General features: G+C 40.7%; 3 protein-coding genes across 3 annotated transcripts in view; 1 reads left to right on the top strand and 2 right to left on the bottom strand.

Annotated features, from left to right (window-relative positions):
- scn8aa (sodium channel, voltage gated, type VIII, alpha subunit a) overlaps positions 1 to 2,451 on the bottom strand; it is a 64,843-nt gene extending 62,392 nt beyond the window's left edge. Inside the window, exon 1 of the mRNA XM_037684885.1 lies at positions 2,344 to 2,451. The gene's annotated coding sequence lies outside the window, so the exon portion shown is untranslated. The remainder of the gene's footprint in view (positions 1 to 2,343) is intronic.
- Positions 1,732 to 12,187, top strand: LOC119417282 (transmembrane protease serine 11D). The gene is made up of 7 exons (XM_037684490.1): positions 1,732 to 1,863; positions 2,455 to 2,578; positions 9,534 to 9,717; positions 10,725 to 11,002; positions 11,632 to 11,774; positions 11,863 to 12,085; positions 12,183 to 12,187. Exons 1-7 carry the CDS (start codon positions 1,732 to 1,734, stop codon positions 12,185 to 12,187), a joined length of 1,089 nt encoding a protein of 362 aa, XP_037540418.1.
- A 7,638-nt stretch (positions 12,188 to 19,825) lies between these two features.
- Positions 19,826 to 24,286, bottom strand: part of dip2ba (disco-interacting protein 2 homolog Ba) — a 41,079-nt gene continuing 36,618 nt past the window's right edge. The window contains exons 30-38 of the mRNA XM_037684191.1: positions 23,921 to 24,051; positions 23,649 to 23,817; positions 23,289 to 23,459; positions 23,130 to 23,191; positions 22,966 to 23,023; positions 22,772 to 22,846; positions 21,135 to 21,309; positions 20,814 to 20,937; positions 19,826 to 20,734 (exon numbers count right to left, since the gene is read on the bottom strand). Of these exons, the coding sequence (XP_037540119.1) occupies positions 20,482 to 20,734; positions 20,814 to 20,937; positions 21,135 to 21,309; positions 22,772 to 22,846; positions 22,966 to 23,023; positions 23,130 to 23,191; positions 23,289 to 23,459; positions 23,649 to 23,817; positions 23,921 to 24,051 (1,218 nt within the window). The 3' untranslated portion in view covers positions 19,826 to 20,481. The remainder of the gene's footprint in view (positions 20,735 to 20,813; positions 20,938 to 21,134; positions 21,310 to 22,771; positions 22,847 to 22,965; positions 23,024 to 23,129; positions 23,192 to 23,288; positions 23,460 to 23,648; positions 23,818 to 23,920; positions 24,052 to 24,286) is intronic.

Here is a 24,286-nt window from a genome sequence, read left to right on the forward strand (position 1 = left end):
AATCCCAGGATAAAGATGGGTGCAGTAAGAACTGAAAGTAATGGACAACATATGCAATTGTGTGAGATATTTGCCTATAACTTTAGCATCACCTGATGAGTCAACACTGTTTGCAAAATATATTGCGAGCCACTGAACAGATTTTCATCAAACTTCCAGGAAATAGTCGTTGGATGCACACATAGAGCTACAGCCTCCCAGTGAGAAGGTTGCAAGATCTAATCCCTGACAGGGTCCATTCTGGGTGGAGTTTGCATGTTCTGCACGTGTAGGTTGTCTCCGGTACTCCGGTTTCCTCCCACAGACCAAAAACATGCATGTTAGGCTGACTGGTAACTCTAAATTGTCTCTAGGTGTGAGTGAGACAGTGAATAGTTGTTTGTCTCTGTGTGTCCCTGTGATGGACTGGAGACCTGTCCAGGGTGTCCCCACCTCTCGCACAGTTATAGCTGAACATGGGCACCAGTGACCCCCCACGACCCGAAAAGGAAGAAGCGGGTAAAGATGATAAATGGATGATTATTATCATTATTATTATCTTTGGTACAACTGATTAACTCTGGAAGTCAGTTCAACTCAAGATGGCCACAACAACTAATCCAAACTATCACAAACATGGCTCAAACCTTTACAGTTTTGACCAAAAACTTGTGGTAGTCGCTGAGAGTCATTTACAACACTGAGCCTGACATTTTGAACGTTACACGAGACTGTGCACCGCATTATGTTTAAAACAAGCCATTTCTTGGCAAATCAACAAATTCTGCAACATGACAAGACTTATTGAATCAATCAAGACTAAAGAGCATGGAAGTTCTGTCCCACCTGAAAGACATGGAATAATAAAACATTTGAGAACTTTTCATCTCTCATTAACTCGTTTCCTCTCTGCTGGTGAAGTCCCTCTCATTAGTACACAAAAATCTGTGAGGATAAAGACCCCCAGCCCGTTGCATCTCGCACTTTAATTGCAAATGCTCCATGTGAAGCTGGAAAAGACTGCGCTCTGTCCTTTCCGGGTGTGTGCATGTGCGTGTGATGAAACCATGAAGGAGAGAGGAAAACATCTCGAGCAGAGAGACAGAGAGAGAGAGAGAGAGAGAGCTCCGAGCAGGCTGTTTTTATAAAATGGACCCCGGAACCTTGTGCAGCTCAGCTCTGGCGCTGTCCGCTTCAGCACCGCCAGAGCGCACGCGCGCTCACACGTGCATGCGTGCACGCAAGGGGGAGAAATCAAAACCGAACTGTCCAAGGTATTAAAAAAAAGGGAAAGACACCGTGTGCTTCTCCTGCAGACCTGCAGGTGTATCCCTCAAGTCCTGCATCCTGGCGTCTTCTCGGTCCTGATCAGTTTCATCTTCTTCAAGAAGGCAAATCTTTGACGGGTGACCTGAATGCGCCATTATCTCCGTTTCCCCTGACATGTCATGAAGCATGAAAGTCCCGCTCCTCTGTGAGGGGTTTTGCTGCGCAGAAAAGTGGCCCGTTCCGCGCAAATGTGCCAAAGCGATATTTTTGCTGCAGTGGGTGGTTTGTCTGTTGCAAATGTCACGCTGGGAGAGGAGAAAACGCAGCCAAAACCTGCCACGATTCATCATAACGCACGAACCTCCAAATATATCCCTCTCCGACATCCGCAACAATGAAAAGAGGCGACAGATTTGGGCTATCGGGACATGATGTGCGGGTTTTTTGCGCGCAAATGATCTGCACCACACCCGAGGAGCCATCATGTCGGCAATGTGTGTGCACAAACACAGGCCGAAGTTAAAGCTGCCGAACAGCAAACAGAGGCTGTGGCATGATGTGGACCGGTTCGACGGACAGAGGACGGGTTATGGCGCGGACACCTGGAGACATTTCGTAAATCAAAGTTGATGAGATACTTACACCGTGTCAGCCTCTCTTCAGCCTTTCGGTTCAAGCTCATGTTGTAATCCGGATCGTATAAAATGCCAGAAGGAGAACAAATAAAACCTAATTTGTTTGGATTTTGGGGGCTTTGCTGTGCTGCAGGAGTCAGACTGCGCCCTGGCTGAGAACCGTTCCCCTCATCATGTTGATCGACAAAAACTGCAGCAATCCTCGCGCCATCCACATCGACTGATTGGTAAAAATAAAATAAAAGAGATGTTTAAAGAAACCCCTGTGGTCCGCGAGCTGACACCCTCTGCTTCCTTCCAGCTCCAGAAAAAGACGCGGGGCCGTGAGCGGCTCTGCGACATTTGGGGCTTTACGCAAAATAAATTAAATAAATAAAAACACCGACACGGATAGACCCTCCACCCTCATCGCTCACCACCCCACCCCCAATCAGACCTGAACAAAACGAACCATACTCACTTTGCGAGGGTTACAGTGAATCCGGAGAGTCGTGGCAGGACTGCGGATGCGGGGAGGATCGTGGAGAAACTGCGGTTGTCGCCATATTGTTGCCGCTCTCTCCCCCCTCAGCGCGAGCAGCAGCTTCCCTGCATAATTGATGACTCTCAGCAGAATGTGGAGGGAGTGTCGGCGAGCGCGATCCGTGCCATCGCAAATGTCATCCGGGCCTGCAGCCGCAAAACATGCGCCATATGTGCGCCAGGAGAGACGCGCGGACACGCCTCTGCGCTGAGCTTAGTCAGGCTGAGGCCACTGCAGAAAAAACATTTCATCTGATCAAATAAGGCTAATAACATTCATTATCACGACTTTCAATGAGTTTAACTCTTCCCTTTCTATGACTGCTTACTGTTCTTTTTTTTTTTTTAATCCAACTGCTTTTGCATATTTTGTGCTAATTTCAGCTGACTTTTTTTGTTGCCATTTTTATACCTTTCAAAATATTAAACTTTATTAGCAAATATTTTCCCTTTAGTTCCCTTAAAACATTATTCTTAAATCTGTTTTTTTTTTTATCTTCTTGTTGAGATTTTACCTACTGGTCTGTTACTTTTAGCTAGCATTTTGATACTTTTAGCAAAAAGTGTTTCACTACCTTTAGCATAGTGTTTTGCTACTCCTCACTAGTGATTTCTCTCTTTTTGTTGACTCTTATGAGCAGCTATGCTACATTTAGCTAGTCTTTTGAGTAGTTAGCACTATACTTTTAGCATCTTACTAGCATATATCAAAATTTTAGTTAACTTTTTGTTCCTTTTAGGTTCTGGCTAACTTTTTATTACTTTTAGTTAGTCTTTTGTACAATTAGCTTTTAGCTAGTTTTTGTTACTCTTAGCATTTTACTACTTTTAGCATTTAGCGTTTGTTGTTCTGTTTGCTGGCTGTTCTTTTTCTGAATGTAAATCGCTGTTTTTGGACTTTCTGGTATCGGATGTTGTACAGCTGGAAGGATTTTTACTGAAAGCTTTTTAACTTTTGGACATTTGTTATGATGCATAACCATAACAAGGTGTTGTAACCGGGAGCAGCTGATTAACATCTCAAAAGCTCAAATAATATCTCAACTACAGCCCCAAATCCCAAATGAGTTGAAAAGGAGGCGCCGTGGATGCAGAGCAGGAGCAAAGAAGAGAGCAATAGAAGGAACTTCAAACAGTCTCTTCCAACGATCACGAGTGGTGCATCCATGATCTCTTCTGCCATCATCTGCTGGGGTAGCAGGACCAGAAGTGACTTCAAAAAGCTCAGCAAACTAAAGAAGGCTAGTTCAGTTGGGGACTTTGAAGATGATTGTACAAAGAAGGATTCTTCATAAAATGAAGAACATTGACAACCCTCAGCACCCTCTTCATCAGACTGTCATACAACATCTTCAGTCAGAGGCTTCTTCAGATCCACTGTAAGACAGACCGCTTGATCCTTCCTGCCCACAGCCATCAGCATAAACCAAGATGATGAGTTTAACATTTAATTTCTCTTTGGCATTAATAAAGTAGACTATTTTTGAATTATTGTTGTGCTGGTGAAGATTCTCAGTCATCCAGGACATGGTTCAAAAACTACTCTTACCTTGCATGGCGCTTGTTGCTGTTTTTAACTTTAAGCTGTTATGCTTCTTCAGTAAATCTCAGCACTCCATTTTCACGCATTTTTTAAAAGCGAAAAATAAGTTTTATAGATTAAATTGTTACAATACTTGTTATAAACATATGCAAGTTTTTAAATTCAAATTATTAAACTATGTGTGTGTTGTTTATTTGTCATAGGCAGGCTAAGGTCAACAATGAAGTGTTCAGAAGAACCGTTGGACTTGCTAAAAAAATAAACAAGAAGCTAGCAGCTCACTAAGCTAGCAGCTCACTAAGCTAACGAGCGTATGACGTCACTAACGTGCTGGGAAGGAATTGTTTTTGTTTGCAGTTAAAAACAAAAAGAACACTGATTTAAAAATGTCCTGAAGAGTTCTAACTAAATGGGGTTGAAGGCTCTCGTCCTGTTTGTGAGCATCCTGTGTTTGACTGAGACATCTTCAGCGCAGCACAGTGAGTTACAGAAAAACTATTGAGATTTTTTATTTGGTAATCGTTACTTTTAAGAGTCAACGCAGTTCAAGTTGGCCGCCGTGGAAAATTGAAAAAAAGAAGAAAAAAAAAAAAGATGGCCGCCGCAGCTAACACAAAACGGCTATCGTGCATTTTCCATATTAAGCTGCAATTTAGTTTGGTAAAAGCTAAAAAAAAAAAAAAAGCTCGTGAGATATTGTTTAAAACTTTGGTTTGCCTAAAATCATTTGCTTAATTGTTAGCAAAATCATGAATCAGAAATTTATTGGACGTTTATTAACAGTTGATTTTAAATTTTGGACTCAAATTTAAAATGGCCGCCACAAATAATCCTCTAATAATCTGCAAACATATTTAGATATATTTTGTGTGTGGTTCTTATCTTAACTTTTTCCCAAAACGTACCCGTATTCCCGTAACAGTAATTCCGCTAACCACGCGTGAAATCTCGCGATATTTCGCGCAAATCCCCCGGAAAAAATGATCAGTTTAAATATCTGGTGTGTAAAGTGGCGAGCGATATGCAGTCATTTAGAACTGGTAGGGCTTTAGTTTTATGTTTGCTTTATAACTGTTGTGATTTTTTTATTTTTTTATTATTGTTTTAGGCTAGTTTAAAGTTGTTTATAAATACACCATTCTTGAAATTAAAAATGACAGTCTTAATAATTTTACTTTTAATAGCCTATTGCATAGTTGTTTATTTTTAGAGTTTCACTGCAGTCACTAATATCAGCAGATCTTACTTAAATTACATACCGTATATTACAAATATAAGTATTTAATTCTAGAATTCTAGTTCTAGAATTGCGCCGCTCAAGGTGGCTGCATGTTGGAGCAGCTCTGTTACTTTCATCTTGAAATTTTGCTTTTGGAAACTTTAACTCCTCTTTTTCTGGATGTAAATCACATTTTTTGGATGATTGTTTCCTCTGGTATCAGATGCTGTGCAGCTGGAAGGATTTTTACTGAAACTTTTTTTGTTTTGGACATTTGTTATGATGCGTAACCATGGCAACAAGGCAGTTTTCTACAACCAACAGCAGCTGATTAACATCTCAAAAGCTCAAATAATATCTCAACTACAGCCCCAAATCTCAAATGAGTTGAAAAGGATATTTTGTGGATGCATTCTCATCTACCTGCCAGCTGTGCTCGAGTGCCTGACCACTGAGATCCTGGGACTAGCAGGAAACATGGCTCATGACAGCGGAAGGACAGGATCGTCCCTCGGCACCTACAGTTGGCTGTCCACAGCAAAGAGGAGCTCGGCAGACTGCTGGGAGGAGTGACCATCGCTCTGGGAGGAGTTCTGCCCTGCATTCAGGCGGTCCTACAGCCTGAGGGGACCGAGAGGCCAGCTGAGTCTGGACGGATCGGACGGCATCTGCAGCCAATTTCTTAGGATCCACTGTGAGATGGATCTTTATAAGAGATCCTTCCTACCTACAGCCTTCAGCATCTATAACATCTCTTAATGAAATGAGGATAACGAATTACAACAACAAATAATTTCCCTTTGGGATTAATAAAGTATTTTTGAATTGAATTGAATTGAATTGAATTGAATTAATAACATACTACTAATAGTTAATCATGTCATCTGGACAGTTTCTTTTACCTGGATGATTGAGCGTACTTATTACTCTTTTTCTATTTAATAACATATCTTTTCTTATGTAGTTTACCTTCTAAAACATTTAAACAATGATTGATTGCACATAAAACTGACATATCACAAAAATAATATGACTACATTTAATCTGTTCAGATTCAGGTACTTGTCAGAAATGTGCTAAATTTAAAGTGACCAATTTTATTAAGAGTTTAGGAAAATACATATCATTTCATTTTTTTCTGTTGCATTTTTGAAGACTGTTTTTTGGTAATCCAGTCCCCCGGCACAAACAGAGTAATGTTGTGTATGCTGTTCAGTGTCAGGAGGGCTGTGATCAGTCTTACATCGGGGAAACTAAACAGCCACTGGCCAAAAGGATGGCCCAGCACAGAAGATCAACATCATCAGGCCAGGATTCTGCAGTCTACACTCATCTCCAGGCCAGCGGTCACTCTTTCAAGGATGAAGATGTTCACATCCTGGACAGAGAGGAACGATGGTTTGAGAGAGGAGTAAAGGAGGCCATCTTTGTGAAAAGAAATCGTCCATCATTAAACAGGGGTGGAGGCCTCCGGGTTCAACTGTCCCCCTCTTACAATGCTGTGATTGGTAGTATCACTCAGCCCTCTGTGAGTAGTAAACAGCCATCAGTGTGCTAATGACCCATTGTTAGGCTGATGGTCCTTCTTGAGCATGTGATCAGCTGGTTTTGGTTGTCAGCAGCAAAACTGGTTGATCCACTCTGAGAAGGTACTATTTAAGAGACTGAGCTGAATACAGCACCTCAGACTGAAGAAGTCTCTTGGATGAGAGATGAAACGTTTCTAGATTTTTTTGCTTTGTTTTGTTTTTTTTTTGTTTTTTTTTAATGTCCAGAGGACCAGATTGAACTTTTTTGGATTTTTCTACCTGGATTATTGAGCATGCATCAGGATATTTTTTTGTAATGTTCCTTTTTTTTTTTCAAGTTTTCAAAAGTAGAATTTTTACAAAAGTAAGAGTTTTTACTGCTAATATTTATAACATTGAAAATACAAAAATACACTTAGGATTGTTGTTTTACAAAATGAAAGTTCTCCATGACGCTTTCGACTGAATAAAACCGAACTTTAGCACATGATGCTAAATGATGCATGATGTTGTGGAGTATGCACTACATGTTGTAGTGAACTAAGCCTCAGGTCAAAACCTGACCCTGAGGACCTTTATGGGACAGGAACTGTTATTTCATTGATTTGAGTCCAGAAATACAAATTAAGCTCATCCAGAGACTTTCTAAGTGTGTCCTGCACTAATCAATTGAAAGAACACTCTCTTTTTATATTATCATTACTATTTTACAATATCTTGATAATCAAAGTGTGTTTAGTTCAAACCATTTTAAATGTTGAAGTGAACTACTCATTTTAAATCAACTGCGAAACAGTATTAATGATTTTTAATCCTCATTCAAAGTAGAAATCAAGTTAATGTCTGTTACAGAGTAATTATGCATTTTTTGATCTTCTGTCTGAAATGAGAAGGAGTGATGTCGGTCAAAAGTCAGAAAGAAGTTATTAGAACGAACTGTCATGTTTTTAAACCTATCAGACAGAAATAAGAAAGAGCTGGCACCTGTGGTCTGTCATCTCGCCTAAACATTTCTCTGTCTGCTCAAAAACATTTCTCTGTCTGTTCCAAAAACATCCCACTGTTTTTCTGACTTGTAGTAACCTCTTACGTCACTAAAACTACACCCCTGTTGGTTCTTTCAACCAATCAGGACTTCTCAAATGAACCGGAAACAGAACTCTTTAAATGTCGACACTTCCTAGTTCCAGTCAGTTCTGAGGGCAGAACCGAACAGAAAAAGTTCTGAGACATGAACCGGAGTTCTGGGAGATGATCCAGAGTTCGGAGTTCTACACTTGAACCAAAGTTCTGGTACTGATGAAGTTCGGCTGGAGTTCCTGTAGGAGCCACGATGCCTCGCTGTGACTCCACCCGGTGAAAACTTCATAACTTCTGAGGAGGTTTGTTCTGTGGAACTAGTTCTCACGACTTCTGCCGAGTCGCAGCCGCCCTGAGGAGACGCTGAAAGGTAGCGTATCAAGGACCTCTTGACCGCCGCGGATTCATCCTCCGCCAAAGGTAAAGAGTCGCCATGAACTTCACTACCAGTGTACCGCGGGCGAACTGCGCTTCAAAGGAGCGTGTTGTTCTGGTCTACGGACATACATCTTCATCCATCTTTTTTCATCTCCATTTAAACTACTTCATTTCCCATCTTTAAAACTCTTCTATCTTGCCAGTAATTAATCCAGATATTTTCAGAAATGTCTGTTGTATTTTAGTTGCAAGTGAGAAATCATGGTCGTATGATTTCTCATTGTAAAGCTCATTAATTAAGCTGTGTTATTGCGTTCAATCAGAATAATCAAGTGTACAATGTTGATGTTAAATTTTGATTCTGTTAATAAATGACCACACTCATTTTGATGGGTCAAAGAAAATTAACGTCTCATGTCACTGGTTTTTAGACCATCTCCCACACAGTATCTCTGTCACATATCTGTCAAGTAGCTCGAAAAAGAGAGAACCCGTCATTAAATATTGATTGTAGTGAAGCTAACTGACGCTAACTAACCCTACATCACTACAATGTTGTAAAAGTAATAAAGGATTATTTGTGCATGTTGAATATCATTGGTTTTATCTGAATGTAACAAACTAAACAATTAAAGAACATTTGTAGAGATTAACAACTTGTGGAAATGTATACGTTTGACTTAGTGATACTTAAATTGACTGCTTGAAAATGTTTTTACAAATGACCTTAAAGAACTCAGATCATATCCATTAAATGTTTCACAAAGAGACAATTAAATGCAGACTCCTCAAAGATCGACGAGCCGTGTTCTTTAAAACACTTTAGAGTTCAATGAATGATCAAAAATGTGGGGGGACTTTTTGCCCTTTTGATTTAACAGGAAGCTGTCAAACATTAGTTCAGTGTTAAATGAAGCATTAGAGCAGATCTGAACCTTAACAATGAAGCAAAATGTGTAAAATAAACCAAAAACAACAAGAATATAAATAAAAATAAACATGTTAAAAACTTGAAATACAAACATTACACCGCTTTGAAATTAAAAAACAGAAAAAAGAAAATATCTCATATTACATTTAATCAAAATCTGTTTATCTCAAAACCAGGTTATTTATTCTAAAGTTAATTACTTTGCTAGATGTAAATTTTGATTAACAGAAATTATAATTTTCTCTTAAGTGTGACAAAAGTGAGAACAAAATGATCAGCATCTTTCTTAGTTTCAAATGTATTTGTAGGAATATTTACTTTAAACCTTGTTCATGTTTTTTATGGTATACTGTATACAAATATTGCATATTATTGTGTCAAGAATCACACAACCTTTAAACTTGTCTTTTTAAATTGACAAAAACCCTTCTCTGACATTGCTGATGAGGTTGTGGGCAGCGAACTCTGGTCGGGCCCCCAGACGTGTCTCGTATTGTGGGCGGGCGAGAGGCCCCTGAGGGAGCATGGCCCTGGCAGGTCAGCCTGCAGATCCAGTCCAGGCACTACTGTGGTGGGACGGTCCTCAACAGCCTCTGGGTGCTCAGCGCCGCTCACTGTTTCTACAAATACCTGTGAGTAGAACGGATCTGAACCCCATCATGTTTACAGTGCTGTGCAAAAGTTTTAAACCACCCTGTCTGCGTCATGATGTTCTTTCATGAAGCCAGAGCTTTTTTGCACTTTTTCAAAGTGGCCCTGATCAGTATTTCTTCAGTTTTTTTTTTTTTTTTTTTTTTTTTTAACTTTTACAGCTCTTTTACTTGTTTTCTGATCAGCCCTTCTCCCTGACCACAGCAACATATTGCAGTGCGCTGAAATTATTAGAAAAGTATATAAGTGGAGGACAAAAGAAGACATGTGAAGACTAAAAGGAAAGAATCTTCAGCAAATATGCTGGATCCAGATGTCATGTCTTTAAGAAATGCAAAAAAAAACAGCAAAGACTTCACCTTAAAAATGTATCATTCTGTATTTCATCTTCTACTGTGAGTGAAGTTTTCAGCTTATAGCTCTTTGGGATTCATCTTGTTGGTGCTTACATACTATTTTATGCATCAAACCGTGTTATCTTTGGATACAAGTTGACACACTGCTGGTAACAAAGATCCAGTTACTGATTCATCTCTTGAGCTAAGGAGACTTTTCATGTCTGAATGATTCATAAATTAGAACTAGGAGGCTAGAAAAGGCCGCATTTCTCTGAAAATGATCAGGTGCTGGACTCAACATGAGTAAAACAGCAACAGTTCATAATAAAACTTTTAAAAAACTTTAGAAAGTCTGAAGAAATATTGATAAAGACCACCCTAAAATATCATGATGATCTCACTGCTCAGAAACAAAGTATAGAGAAGTGAGGGACGGATTAAGATTTTTGCACAGTATTGTATCACACCTTGACTTTTGCAGTAGAGGAGGAAGGCAAAACTTAAAAGGAGCACAGGGCGATTAGTGTGGTTCCAAATAGGACACATTGTTTCTGACTGAGTGGTTTTATTAATTAAAAACAAACAAATCTGTAAAAACAAATGACCGAAGGAACAGTTTGTGGGTCAGACCGGTTCTGTTTTGTGTCCAGGTGGCTCAGCAATGACTATTTCCGTGTGGTGGCTGGACTGACCGTGCTGTCCGACCCCGGACCTCACGCTCAGATCCGCTCCATCAGTAAATTCCTAATCCACAAGGACTACAATCCCATCACGTCTGACAGCGACGTGGCGCTGGTGCTGCTCAGCTCTCCACTCAACTTCACGGACCGCGTCCAGTCGGCCTGCACTCCTCTTACTGTGAGCCACGAGGCCAGCCTGAACATCACCCACTGCTTCATCTCTGGGTGGGGGAGCACCTACTACCAAGGTTGGTGTAAGAACTCACTAATACTGCTGGAACTCAAACGTTGCCCTCAGATGTGACAGCTTCAGATCCACCATGAAACTTTTATTATTGATACATTTTAAAATATCATTTTTTTTTGTTTTGTTTTTACAATATACACTAAAAGAGCCCCATTCTGTAATCATCTGGTTGTTACATAAATTATTAATGACTTCATTACCAATAATGGCTGCTGCTGATGGTTCATTTTAGAAGAAAAAAGACTAACTTTGCATAATGTCTACACAGAATATTTGCATTACAAGGATTTGTAAAATAGAAATGTTTTTAAATGCTACATCAATGGGGATGTACTGTAATTTAAGACATCACAGTATTTTACTTAATGAAATGAAATGGAAGTCCCAAAATGAACAGTTGGAGCAGATATTTTAGTCAGAATTACTTTGTCAAAACAATCTTTTAAACCATCTGCAGCTGGGTCGCTGATTAAATTACTGCCCCCATGTTGGTCCAGACTGAAAAAAGTGGATTCACCTATGTGTTTAGTTTTTAAAAAAGTGGAGATTTTCAACCTGGTTCTGATCTTTAGACTTCGATCATTTCAGTAAATCACTAACAGTTTTGGTGTTTGTGTGTGTGTTGTGCAGGAGGGTTGGTGGACAGACTGCAGGAAGCTGAAGTGGAGCTCATCGACAGAGATCGGTGTAACCAGCTCACCTGGTACAACGGCATCATCACAGAGAACATGCTCTGCGCGGGACTGGAGAGCGGAGGAGTCGATTCCTGTCAGGTTCGGTAATGGTTCTGAGTATTTTCAAAGCCTCTACAAACTCAAAACACACCTCTAACACACCTGGTGGGGCTTGTGCCGGGTGCAGGGGGACAGCGGAGGTCCCCTGCAGTGCTACAGCGAGGTCGAGGACCGGTTCTACGTGGTGGGAGTGACGAGCTTCGGAGAGGAGTGCGGACTTCCACTCAAGCCTGGGGTGTATTCAAAAACCAGCAGGTTCGCAGAGTGGCTGAAGGAAAAGGAGGAGGCTCCATCTGCATTATCCTCTGCTTCACCAAGACTGAACAAAAAACTGATCCTAGTTCTGCTCAGTACAACTCTAATGATGCTCCAAAAACATCCAGTCTGTTCACAATAAATGCTGAAGCACAGGCGCACCTGAACGCAGCACGAGTTTTTCTCTTGTAGCGTAAAGATTCAATTCTCTTCATTTTCACTGATAATTTCTAGTGTTTTTAGTCCTTTCACTAAAGGTGGTTCTGTTTTAGTATTCACCAGTTGCTTTGACCTATTCATCCATCCATTCATCCATCCATCCATCCATCCATCCATCCATCCATCCATCCATCCATTATCTTTACCCACTTCTTCCTTTTCAGGTCGCAGGGTTACTATATTAATTTAAAAAAAAAAACTAAACTTTTTTCCGAAATAATTAATTTCATTTAGACATGACAAAATTTAAACTTTTTCTACAAAAGAATTTGTAACTTTAAAAAGTTTTTGGCTAATTAAATAAGTTAATATTTATTAGGAAATACAAAGGAGTTCATATATCAAAAAGCTTGGATAATAAGTATTATTCCTTTAGCTGACCCTAAGAACATCAAATGTGTTATGGAGTATATTTAATTGATTTATCTGTTGCTTTTTTTCTAAATCATCATCTTCTAAACAACTTGTACAAACTTATTGGAAATCAAGATTGTTGGTTCTTTCTCCTGTTTTTTTGTCAATAGACCATACATTATAGCTGGTCTCACCGCTGTCTTGTAAACTTTTCCTTTGACCTTTGTTGCCATCGTTTTGTCACAAATCACTCTTGAAACTTTTTTCCATCCACCCCATCCTGCCTGGACTTTCTTTTTCACCTCTTTACCACATTCCCCATTTTCCTGCCCTGCTGTCCTCATACATGTCCTGTACCAGTCTAACATACTTCTCTGCCACTCCAGATTTCCTCATGCAATACCACACCTCCTCTCTTGGCACCCTGTCATATGCTTTTTCTAAAAGACACAATGAAGTTCTTTGTGACCCTCTCTGTACTTCTTCATCAGCATTCTCAAAACAAAGATGACATCTGTGGTACGAAATGAAACCATACTGCTGCGCACAAATAGTCACCTCTCATCTTTCTTTCTTTCAACCTTTATTTATACAGGTTAATCCCAGTGAGCCTCGGTGACTCATTTACAAGCGAGACCTGATTTTTATTTATTTTTTTAAAGTGATGACAACAGTGGATAACAACGACAACAACAGACAATCATAAAAGAGGCATACATATTTTTTTCTATCCAAGTCTGGCTTCCACAACTTTCCAAGATCTTCATTGTGTGGCTCATCAACTTAATTCCCCCGTAGTTGCTACAACTCTGCACATCACCCTTGTACTTAAAAATGGGCACACTTCTTCTCCATTCCTCAGGCATTTTCTCACTCTCAAATACTGTATGTCCCTGAATATTTGAGTCAAAAACCTCACTGCCATCTCTTCTAGATATTTACAAACCTCCACTGGTATGTCATCAGGTCCTACTGCCTTTCCCTTCTTCATTCTTTTCAGAGCTTTTTGAACTTCACCCTCACTAATTTTTTCCATTTCCTGGTCAGTTTCAATGACCTTTGCTCTTTATTCTCTTACATTCTCTTCATTCATTAGATCCTCAAAGTACTCCTTCCATCTTTCCATCATGCTCTTCTCACTTGTTAGAGCATTACCATTCCTATCTTTAAAAAGCCAAACTTGCTGCACATCCTTTCCAACCTGATCCCTCTGTCTTGCCAATCAATACAAGTCCTTCTCACCCTCTTTAGTGTCCAGCCTTTCATACAATTCATCATGCACCTTCTGCCTTGTCTTTGCCACCTCTTCTTTGCTCTACGTTCCATCCCCTTATATTCCTGTCTCCTCTCTTCAGTCCTCTCGTTGTCATATTTCTTCTTGGCTAACCTCTTTCTTTGAATAGCTTCCTGCACTTCACTATTCCACCACCAGGTTTCCTTCTCATCCATTCTCTGTCCAGATGACACACCAAGTACCTTCCTACCTGTCTCTCTTTCTTACCACCCAGAAACTTTAACAGCTCCTCTCTGAATTTCTCACATTATTTTTTCTGCAGCTTCCACAATTTATTCCTCTTCTCTGATTTTACTCTTTTTATCTTCACAACAACTGTCATTCTACACACAACCATCCGATGCTGTCTGGCCACGCTCTCCCCTGTCACAACCTTACAGTCCACAATCTCCCTCAGGTTTCCTCTTCTACACAGAATGTAGTCTACCTACATACTCCTTCCTCCTCTCTTATAGGTCACACGGTGTTCCTCCCTCTTTTGGAATTAAGTGTTGACTACAGTCATTTCCATTCTCTTGGCAAAATCCACCACCTTCTGTCCTTCCTGGTTTCTTTCCTTGACACCAAACCTACCCATCACTTCCTCATCCTCTCTGTTTCCTGCACCAACATGTCCATTCAGGTCTGCTCCGATCACCACTCTGTTCTTCCTAGGAATACTCTCTATCACTTCATCCAGATTCTTCCAAAACTTATCTTTCTCCTTCACATCACATTAGAGTTGCATTCAGGCCCAAAAAATACAATCTGACCCGACCCCAGCCCGCAATCTTCATTTCCAAACCCCACCTAACCCGACGAATTAACAGTAATTACAGGTCTGAACCCAGACAAAAACCTGATATTTTTAATTAGTTATTAACGGTTGAGGACGCATGGCTGAGGTGCATAAGATCAGAGCCAAGGGGGTGTTTGTCCTTTCATGGCCGTCAAAGAGCATTTAATCCTCGCTTCTGCCTGTGTTCTGATTTATTCAGACACGGACCCTGCTCTGACACGTCTGCTTTGGGGTCCCACCTGTTTGGGTCATCGGCCGTGCGCGTCCGCTGAGTACAGCAGCTGAATGAACGTCCATTTGGGCGGTGGATCGCTTCCTGGCAGTACAGTCCCATCTGAAGTTTAACTGAACTTTTTAACTCTTTCAAGGATGGTCAGCTCACGGTGAAATGGCTGTGTGCGGCTGCTGATTGTATGGCAGGCCATGTTATCATATAATTGGATCGCGGCTGATCCTGACCCCATTAAAAGTCCGACACTGACCCGGCCCACCCACCCGGCACATTATCATGGCCTGGCCTGCCCCGAATTCGGGTCGGGTTGGGCCGGGCTTAGGACTCGGGTTAGAAATGACAGCTCTATGTCACATCCAACTTGTGGAGCATAACATCCTGATGCATGCTCAATAATCCAGGTAGAAAAATCTAAAAAAGTCAAGTCTGGAGCATAACCAGTTTTTAGAGCTTTTTAGGACAAGGTCCCTTAAACTCCTAAATAAATAAAACTGCACATGTATCATACAAACTAAATCCTTTTAAAATTTTGTTTAAAGATATCCGACCGTCTTATACCCACCCCACCCCCAACCCCCAACCGGTGTTTAGATTTCCTCATATGAACTTTTCAAACGTAGATGCTGCATTCATCTGACTTCTCTTAAGATTTGAAGTTAAAACCAGTAATAAAATAAAAATCTGTGTAAATAAAGTCATATTCTCCATTTCTGGGGCCTACATTGTTTTTCATTTCTAGCTTAACACTTACAGTGTTGGTTTTTTTTGTTTGTTTGTTTGTTTTAAGTGTTAAACTAGTGCTTGAACCAAGTGCTTCAGAAATAATAGGACTGGAAACTGGACTATGACGTCATCCTACATGATGGTGCAAATTTATTTGAGCTGAAGCAGAAACAGCGACACCTGGTGGGACGAAGGTGGTATTTCATGTTTTATTCTCAAGCTTCTCTGCAGGAGTTGGAAAACAAGAAGTTGACAAAGCTTTTTTTTTTTTTTCCATATGACATGAAAGACATCCAATGACAACGTGACAGTGTTTTTGTCAAGTCTGACATGTTAGAAGTTTTCGCACCATTGACTCTAGTCCAGAACGCGTTTTGCTGCAGCTCCATGATGCATAGTGAACAGACGGTTGTTGAGGTATAGTGTGGACTTTTGACTTCTTTTCTCTATTTCTGTGTGTGAAGTATCCTTTTTTATTGCCACACCTGTACAGTTACATTTTGTGCTTAGAAGAACTTTGGACATTTCAAATGTTTCAGCACAACTTGAAAACAGTATATTCAAATAAAAAAAATAAATGTAACATTGCATTGTCTGTGTCCAGTTTCCTGTAGAGAAATTTTGCATCAGATTTCAGAGCTAATAAAAAAAAAAGAAAAACAAAACTTTTAAGCTCTCTTTGAAACAAGCTTCCAGAGAGACTGAAGGACAGAAATCTGCCTACAACTTCTTATTGAATAGCACCAGCGTCTATTGAAAAGGCTTGAAGGCCGGCATGAAATTATAAAACTTTATTAAAACTCAATGGAGTGAAACAGTAGCGACAAAGCAATTATCACACAGTTATTCATGAGTAACCAAATTACTGGCTGGCGTTGGTGTCCTCAGCGCTATGTCGGCGTGTTGCACGACGTGCCGAGCCGCTTCTAAATTAAAACCAACCGTTTGCAGAAGTTGTGCAGGTCCAAATGCAAATCACATCAAGAAAAACATGTTTGAATGCTCTAGAAAATATATTAAAATCCCAATTCTAAATGGAAAGGATACAAATACAGTGGAGGCGACATTAAAAAAAAAGGTTAAAAAGTTTTAATATGAGATCGATTCTATACAAAAGATAAAACTTGTTGCACCTTAAAAGCCAAATATCATTGCTGAACTAAACACACACGCTCACACACACCTGTACATAAAATGATATTGGGAAAGTGCACATTGTTTTTGTCCAAATAACCTGTTCCCTGTTTGTTTTTTAACGTGACGTCTTTAAACTGAAAAAAAAAAAAAACAGTCAAGTATGAAAGATCAGTCAAGTTTTTATCTACAGAGTCCAACTCCATGTACACAGTAACACTAGGAATACGGTTTTGACTTCTAAAATACAGTATACAGACATTTTACCCTATCTACCAATTATTTTCTTTTTAAGCAGAAATCTGCCACTTTTACCTTGCAGGTTTGCTAGTTTTGTTTTTTTTTGTCCCCGTGGTGTTGCAGACATTCAGAAATGATCAGCTCAAATGTTGACGTTCTGATGGAAAAGGCTTGACTAACCTAAAAATAAACCAGCAGACACCCTCTTCCTGTAAAAATACCAGACACGAGGGTGTTTGGTGGAGGCTGTGGTAGCTCCACAGATTCAATAAGGCAAAGTTTTCTTTATGTCGTTTTCTTTGAACTCAGTAGTTCAGAATCAGAAATGTCTCCAAGGTGAAAGGCACTGATCTGCCTTCTGATGATCCACATTTACTAACCGGCTGTGACATTAACGGAAAGCTTTTATTTTTTTTTACCTAAATGTACAGACTGAAAGGTAGCAGCTTCAGTCTGTCAGTAAAACGGTGATGTTAAACCAGATGTTTTATAGGATTTATGTTGTGTTTTTATGAAGACCGTCAGAAGTCATGAACCTTAAGAAGACAAGAATAAATCATTGAATCTAGCAGCTCTCTTGACGTTATTGGTTTGTGCCTCTTACAGGAAACACCTCAGATCTTTGGAACAATAAACACGTAGTAATATTTATAAAAATCCAGACCATCATTTAATGACATATGCAAAAAATTATCATTAAAGTATGTTCAGGAATGTAAAGACTGTCCACCATTTGGATAAAAAAAAATAGTTTGCTAGACAAATTTTGTTGCCCAAAATGATAATTAAAGTGTTTTTGTTGAAAAACCTCAGGATGTCTGACATAAATTTAAACATTAGTTGATACAAAACTGATCGGATTGAATGTTACATTTATATTGGCGTTCTTGTATCGACTTATTTTTAGGAAACAGCTTCCAGCTGCCTGGACGAGTGGGAACAATTGATGATTTTTGGGGGTAAACTGAAAGACAAAAATATATTCCAACCATTTTTAAAGTTTCTACATTAAACCAATGTTTCAGCTGACTTCTTAACTTCCTGTTCCAGCGCCTGAAAATGTAAAAAAAAAAAAAAAAAATCACTGAACGTATCATTTACTAAAGACAGTCCAACACCACAAAATTTGTTTTATGTGTCTTATTTCATTTACTTGTCTTTCATATCACGTCTTTTTCTTAAAGCGGTGATTCACATCTTTTGAAGTGGGGTTCTGTGAAACGATTCTGAACAAGTCCATGCTCAATAATCCAGGTAAAAGATCCAACAATGTTCATTCAGGTCATCTGGACTGTTTCTTTTGTTGAAACGTTTCGTCCTTCATCCAAAGGACTTCATCAATGTTTTACCTGGATTATTGAGCATGAACTTTGATGTTTTGAACCACTTTGACTATGGCTGCCTGAGAGGAGTCGACAGGGGAGAGGGTGGGCCCCAGAAACCATCTTATCACCAGCAGAGTGGTTGTTCCACTGTGGCAGTGTGCTGCTTGTGGGACTGAGTTTGTTTGTGGCTCCTCGGATTGATGAAGTCCTTTGGATGAAGAACGAAACGGCTCAACAAAAAAGTAACCGTCCAGATGACTTGACTGAACTTTGTTGGATTCTGAACAATCGTACCAATTCTGATTAGACTGATGAGTCAACAGCTAGTCCCAGCGAGACTACGATCAAAGTGGATCGCTGCCATCTCAAAACAACTCCAGTCTCAAAAAGTTCACAGCGTTTCAGGCAAACTCTGTTTAAAAAAAAAAACAACTTTATATTGCCGCTAATTTCAAATTACAGTAATTTCAAAGAAAATATTGTGGGGGTTTTTAAGCTCTAAGAGCAGCAGCATACAGCTGCACCTCCAGCTGGATTATAATTCAACTAGAATGACAGTGTAATGTGAAAATGACAGCGATGTAACGGTTTATAAAACTGTTTGCAAAAGTTGTTTTACGATAACGATGGTCCACTTTGGTCCTGGTCCCTCTCAGACCAGCAGTTTGTTCTCACATCTGGTCAGAATCAAACTCGTTTCTCCAAACTAAAGTTGTTCAAAGAGCTGTCTACAACAGGTAAGATATTACTTGTTAAAACCCTTCTACAGAACCCCACGCCAAATGATTTTTGCTTTATGTTTGAAGATAAAATACAAATTTTAAGACACCTCAGATGGATATGGAATGTGATTTATCTGCATCTATGATATCATTGTTCACTCATCATTCTGAATGAGATATCTGGGATTTAGTACAAATATCAGCCTTTCAGACAAGCACTCCTTAAATTTCAGATGGGCCTACGTTAATCCTACAATGATGATGATGATGATGATGGTCGGCATGAACTGGGGTCCTTAGAGCACGTGATAGCATCATGACAGTAACAAATCTTTAAAGGCAGCAGAGTGGTTTTTGGACCAGATAGTTTTAAAATTTCCAGAAACCCTTCTGATACAGCATTAGGAATACCATCAGGTTTGTAGTATTTCTGAGTTGTGACTTATGAGAGGCACAAATTAAGAGCTGAAAACCAGGCTGAACTTTAAACCAATCACAGTCTTAAGAAGACTCATTGGTTTGTCAGTGTTTGTTTTCTAAGACATTCACTGCACTTCCAATATAAGATGCATACCTGAACACCAGGTACAGCTGCAGATCCTGGTTAGTAGAAAGGATTGGTGCTTCAGATTTTAAAATCATTAGTACTATCACAATTATACAATCTATCTAACTCAGCGAGCTCTCACAGTTTGTGTCACTGTCCAGGTCTGTGTTTACGAGGGTTGTTTGTTTTCCACATCAACAAGGAACTCAAGTGTATTTTTGAGACATTTTGAAATGAATGAATGCCGACGCCATGTCTGCTGGTAAATGTGCTCTGTGGAGGTGAGAGCCACTGTGTGCACCTGGTAGAAATCAGGACCATCACCGCTGTGGGAGGGGGACTTGCTTGTGGCACTTTTAATACTGATGTGGATTTGCTCTCGCAGAAGCAGCAGATGTGGGCAGTGGGATCTCCTTTTTGAGGCAGGTGAAACAGGACATGGAGCCAGACGTGCAAAGACGTGCAAGGCAAGGAGGACGTTCCAGTGCGTCCCCCCTGACTTTAAGAATAAAGAGGTACAAAAAAGCAAATAAAAACAGGGGGCAAATGAATCCAAAAAGTGAGAGGCTTTTGTCTTTATGGAGAGTGTGTGAATAAAAAGACTTGAAAACATGATTCACTGCTGTGTAAGTGGTTCACACAACAGATGAACATCTAATTTCTTCCAGGTGAACGATGAGTTTCCTCTCAAGTGGAGGGGGAAAAATCATCCTTGTTCTTGGAAATCTTGGTGAACCTGGGGCTGCAGGGGGAAGTGAACAAAGAGCAGTCTCAAGAGGGAAGCATTTTGTCGTTACACTACTGGTGCAGTCTTTGCGTTCCCACATGGTTTGCGCTGACGTTGCTACTGTTCACATCCCAAGTCCTCGTCCCTCTCGTCTCTGATCCTGGCTCAGGTTTCTGCATCAGTTTCTGGAAGGTGTTCACATGTTGTAGGCCACGTAGATGGGGTCTAGTTGGTCCGCCAGGAAGGAGTCTCTCAGGTGCATCCTCTGCTTCTCTCCCCTGGAGTTGATGGGGATCACGCCGGGGTCCACAATGACCACCACCCCGACGATGAGGTGGTGCTCCTCCAGGACCACGTTGGTGACGAGGGGCACCAGGTCTAAGGCCTCCTGTTCCGAGCCGCTAAGCTCCGCCACCACCACCAGCAGGTTGGTCCAGGTGAACACAGCACTGATGAGACGAGACAGAGAGGATTCAGTCAACAGCTGTGATTTGTGCCGTCTGAGAGCAGGACAGAGGAGACCCTCACCTCTCTGCGATGCTGCGGTGGGCTCGAGACACAGACGTCTCGATGTCAATGGGGTGATAACGCAACCCCCTCAGCTCCAAGGTTTCATCAAGAGAGCCCACCACAAACAAGGCATCATGGCGATCTGTGGCAGAAAAAAACACATTTACAGTAAAACTTTTAAATCCTTTCTCATTTTTAGATGCTTTCCTTTGAAGGAGCTAGACACTCAAGATCTTTTAAGGTGGTTTTGATCAATAGATCTTCAAGCTTTTGTTTTTATTTAGACTTGGGCTGCATTTTCACTCATTTTCTGTTCAGTTTTCACAAACATTGTCTGACCTCCGCTTGCATCCAGCAGCTCGGTTCTTTTGATGAAGCCCAGGTAACCCGTCCGAGCCCAAAGGGTCTGAGGATCCCCGAAGCTGAGTTTGGTGTTGAAATGATCTGCCTGCAGGCTTTCCTCTCCATAGATGGTATAGTAGCCGCTGGCGCAGTGGGGGGAGTTCACCCAGATCTGCGGAGACAGAAAGGTGGGAAACTTTTTAATTTGTGCTCCAAGTCGAAGCTTCCGAATTTGTTTGTTGAGCCTAATATAAAAAAATTATCCGGTACAACAAAAACTCTGTCCAATTCTAAATCAGCCTGGTTCTGCTTTTAGCATCTGCTAACTGTTAGTTTTAGTAAAAATTGAAAACACTCAGAGTAACATAACATTCAAAGTGTTTACATTTAGGGATGCACTGATCCACTTTTTATTTTTTACTTCCGATCCGATACCTAAATCTGGATATCGGCCGATACAGATACTGTCCCGATATCATCATCATTATTGATTTTATATAAGGCTGTAATAATCTCCTCTCTATAGGCAAGTAAAATTTGTACAAATATATGCATGTCCAAAAAGGCAACATGAGGTAAGTTTTATTAATGTTGGATAAGTTTCAAAGTTAGAATTAAATCCTGCTAACACAAAACACGTTTGTTTTTTATTCCTAGCTTTAAAGTAGATATTAAAGTGATTAGATGACTTTAAACATCTTCTAAGTTCATGGCATAAACCAACACAGACATGTCCTGTTTTTAGTATTTTACATCGCTTTATAATGTAGCTGTTTTTGTTTCGTTTTTTTATTATATAAAATGTTCTTGTATTTTTCAATTCATATGCTTTTTATGATTGTTTACTGTTTACTGATAAATATCTCCTGGAGGGTAAACTACATCTTGGCTGCAAGTATCAAGCTGCGAAATCCTTAATTTTCTACAAATGATAGTGGTTGGTCATTAATTACGATGAAGTTTAGCAGCTTCTCTGTAAACATTCGAGCTCCGGGGTTTCAGCGGTCTGTTATTTTCGTTCAGTCTGGAGAAGGCAGTCTGACTTCGGTCAGCCGTGCTCAGTCTGCTCCTTCTCTGAGACGGACAGACTGAGCGGGTCAGACTGAGCGTGGCTGACCGAAGTCAGACTGCCTTCTCCGGACTGAACGAAAATAACAGACCGCTGAAGCCCTGGAGCTCAAATGTCCATTGTAAAACTAACTTTACCGCAGTTTAAAGTGGAGCTATGGCTCTACAGACATTGCGCATTGCTGCCTTGCTTTGTGGTGTTTCTAGTGTAAAATACTTCCACACAGCGGACATGTTTAGATGAAAAGTTGGTTAGCTGTTAGCCACAATGCTACTGCACGTTGTAGCTGGCTGCAAACTATGAAATGGATTTCCTGAAGGTGAGGCGGGTCTTATTACTCTGGGTTCATGAGACAAGCCTCTGTTCAGGAAATCCATTCCATAGTTTGAAGCCAACGTGCAGACGTTTTACTTGGAGACACAGACATGCATCATGGATCAGAAATCTCTGCAAGTTGGATCGGAAAAACCCGATACGTAAATTATGCTGGTATCGGAGCCCGATACCGATACTGGATCGGCCCCATCCCTATTTACATTATCCTCTGACGTTTCTGTACACTCACCTCCCCAAGATGAGAGTCTCCCAGTGGGCCCCTGGTCTCTGGGTTGACTATGATACACCTGACTCCTGGCAGGATCTTTTAGGAGGATTAAGAAAAAAGAGAGTCAAACATTTATTGCAACACAGAATTTAATCTCTGGTGGCCAATCAGAGCATCATTTATGTATGTTCAACAAATCAGTGCTCAACACTCACAGTGCCCGACTCCATGAGTGGAAGACTCTGAGGCGCTCCTTTTTCCACTAATCTCACCCTGACGAACAAATAAAAGAAAAATACAATGGTTTGGCCTGAAGGACACCAGTGCTTGATTTTACCAGTAACAGGATCTGTCTTTGTGCTGGAGCCTTCAGTCTGACCTGTCATGACGCAGGGACTTCATATCAACATAAGCAGTGGAAGGATCTGGTCCAGATGTGCCCTGATGACACAGACAGTAAATGTTAGCTCTAAAAAAAAAGTCTGGGTGTAAAAAAACACTAAAGGTACAGCTCCCTGTGTGCCGGTTTGAAACCCACCTGCAGGCCGATTGCCAGGTTCACCCTGGAACCGAAGGCTGTGCTGACTGCTCGCAGTGAAAGGCCGAGGTCTTTGAAGAGCTTGGAGAAGGACTGTGTGAGGGCGAGACGAGGCCGCTCCTCTGCTATCACCACGCAGCTCCGCACGCACGACAGATTCACACCCCGTGCCTGAACACACACAAAGGGGAGGGGCAGGTGAAGACCGAGGCTGTGCTTAAAGGTAAAAAACAACCTAGGTGAAGATTTGTGTCAGTAAGGACCAGTCTTGACTTTAAAACAGATAAATACAAATTATCAATATGATTTAAAGACGTGATCCATCTATTTCAAACACAGACTGTATGAAGAGGACCTGACCTTTAGCATCTCTGTCTGAGTGCCCAGGCCTTTGGTGCAGAGCTCCATGACGGAGTAGGAGCAGAAGGTGTCTCTGATCTTGTACTGACTGAGCGTGCTCAGCCACACAGGCAGCGAGGTCTCCAGCTCCAGCGGAGGAATAAGTATAGACTGGTGACCTGAGTAAACACTGGTAAATAATAAAAGAGCACTTGCTGAAGTAGCTGTACGATATTTGAAAGAGCTGAGTTCTGTCAAAAAAAAAAAGAAGATGTTTTGTGTGTTTTTGGAACCTGGAGAGGCACCACAGGACGAAGCCCAGGCCGCAGTACGGGTCCAGGCAGATGGCTATTTGGCGCGAAGAGTAGAGTTCACACTGCAGCTTGATGGAGCGGCAGAGAGTGCTGACTGCTGCATGGGACATCTGAAACATTTATTAAAAGTCACTCAACAAACAGCATGATTCCATGTTTTACATACTTTGAGAAATGTTGAAGTAATGACCGAAACGATTCAGTGATGAGTTTTTATTAAGTGGCAAGACCTTAGTTTAGAGAGTTTTCCTAGAAATTGTTTCGAGGTTTTATTATTACTTCAAAACAGAAATAGTGATAAAAGAATTCTTCAAATTAGACATAAACCCACTCACTTATTGCAAA

Source organism: Nematolebias whitei, chromosome 11 (genome assembly GCF_014905685.2).
Source record: "Nematolebias whitei isolate Nwh7 chromosome 11, NemWhi1, whole genome shotgun sequence".
Classification (NCBI taxonomy): domain Eukaryota; kingdom Metazoa; phylum Chordata; class Actinopteri; order Cyprinodontiformes; family Rivulidae; genus Nematolebias; species Nematolebias whitei.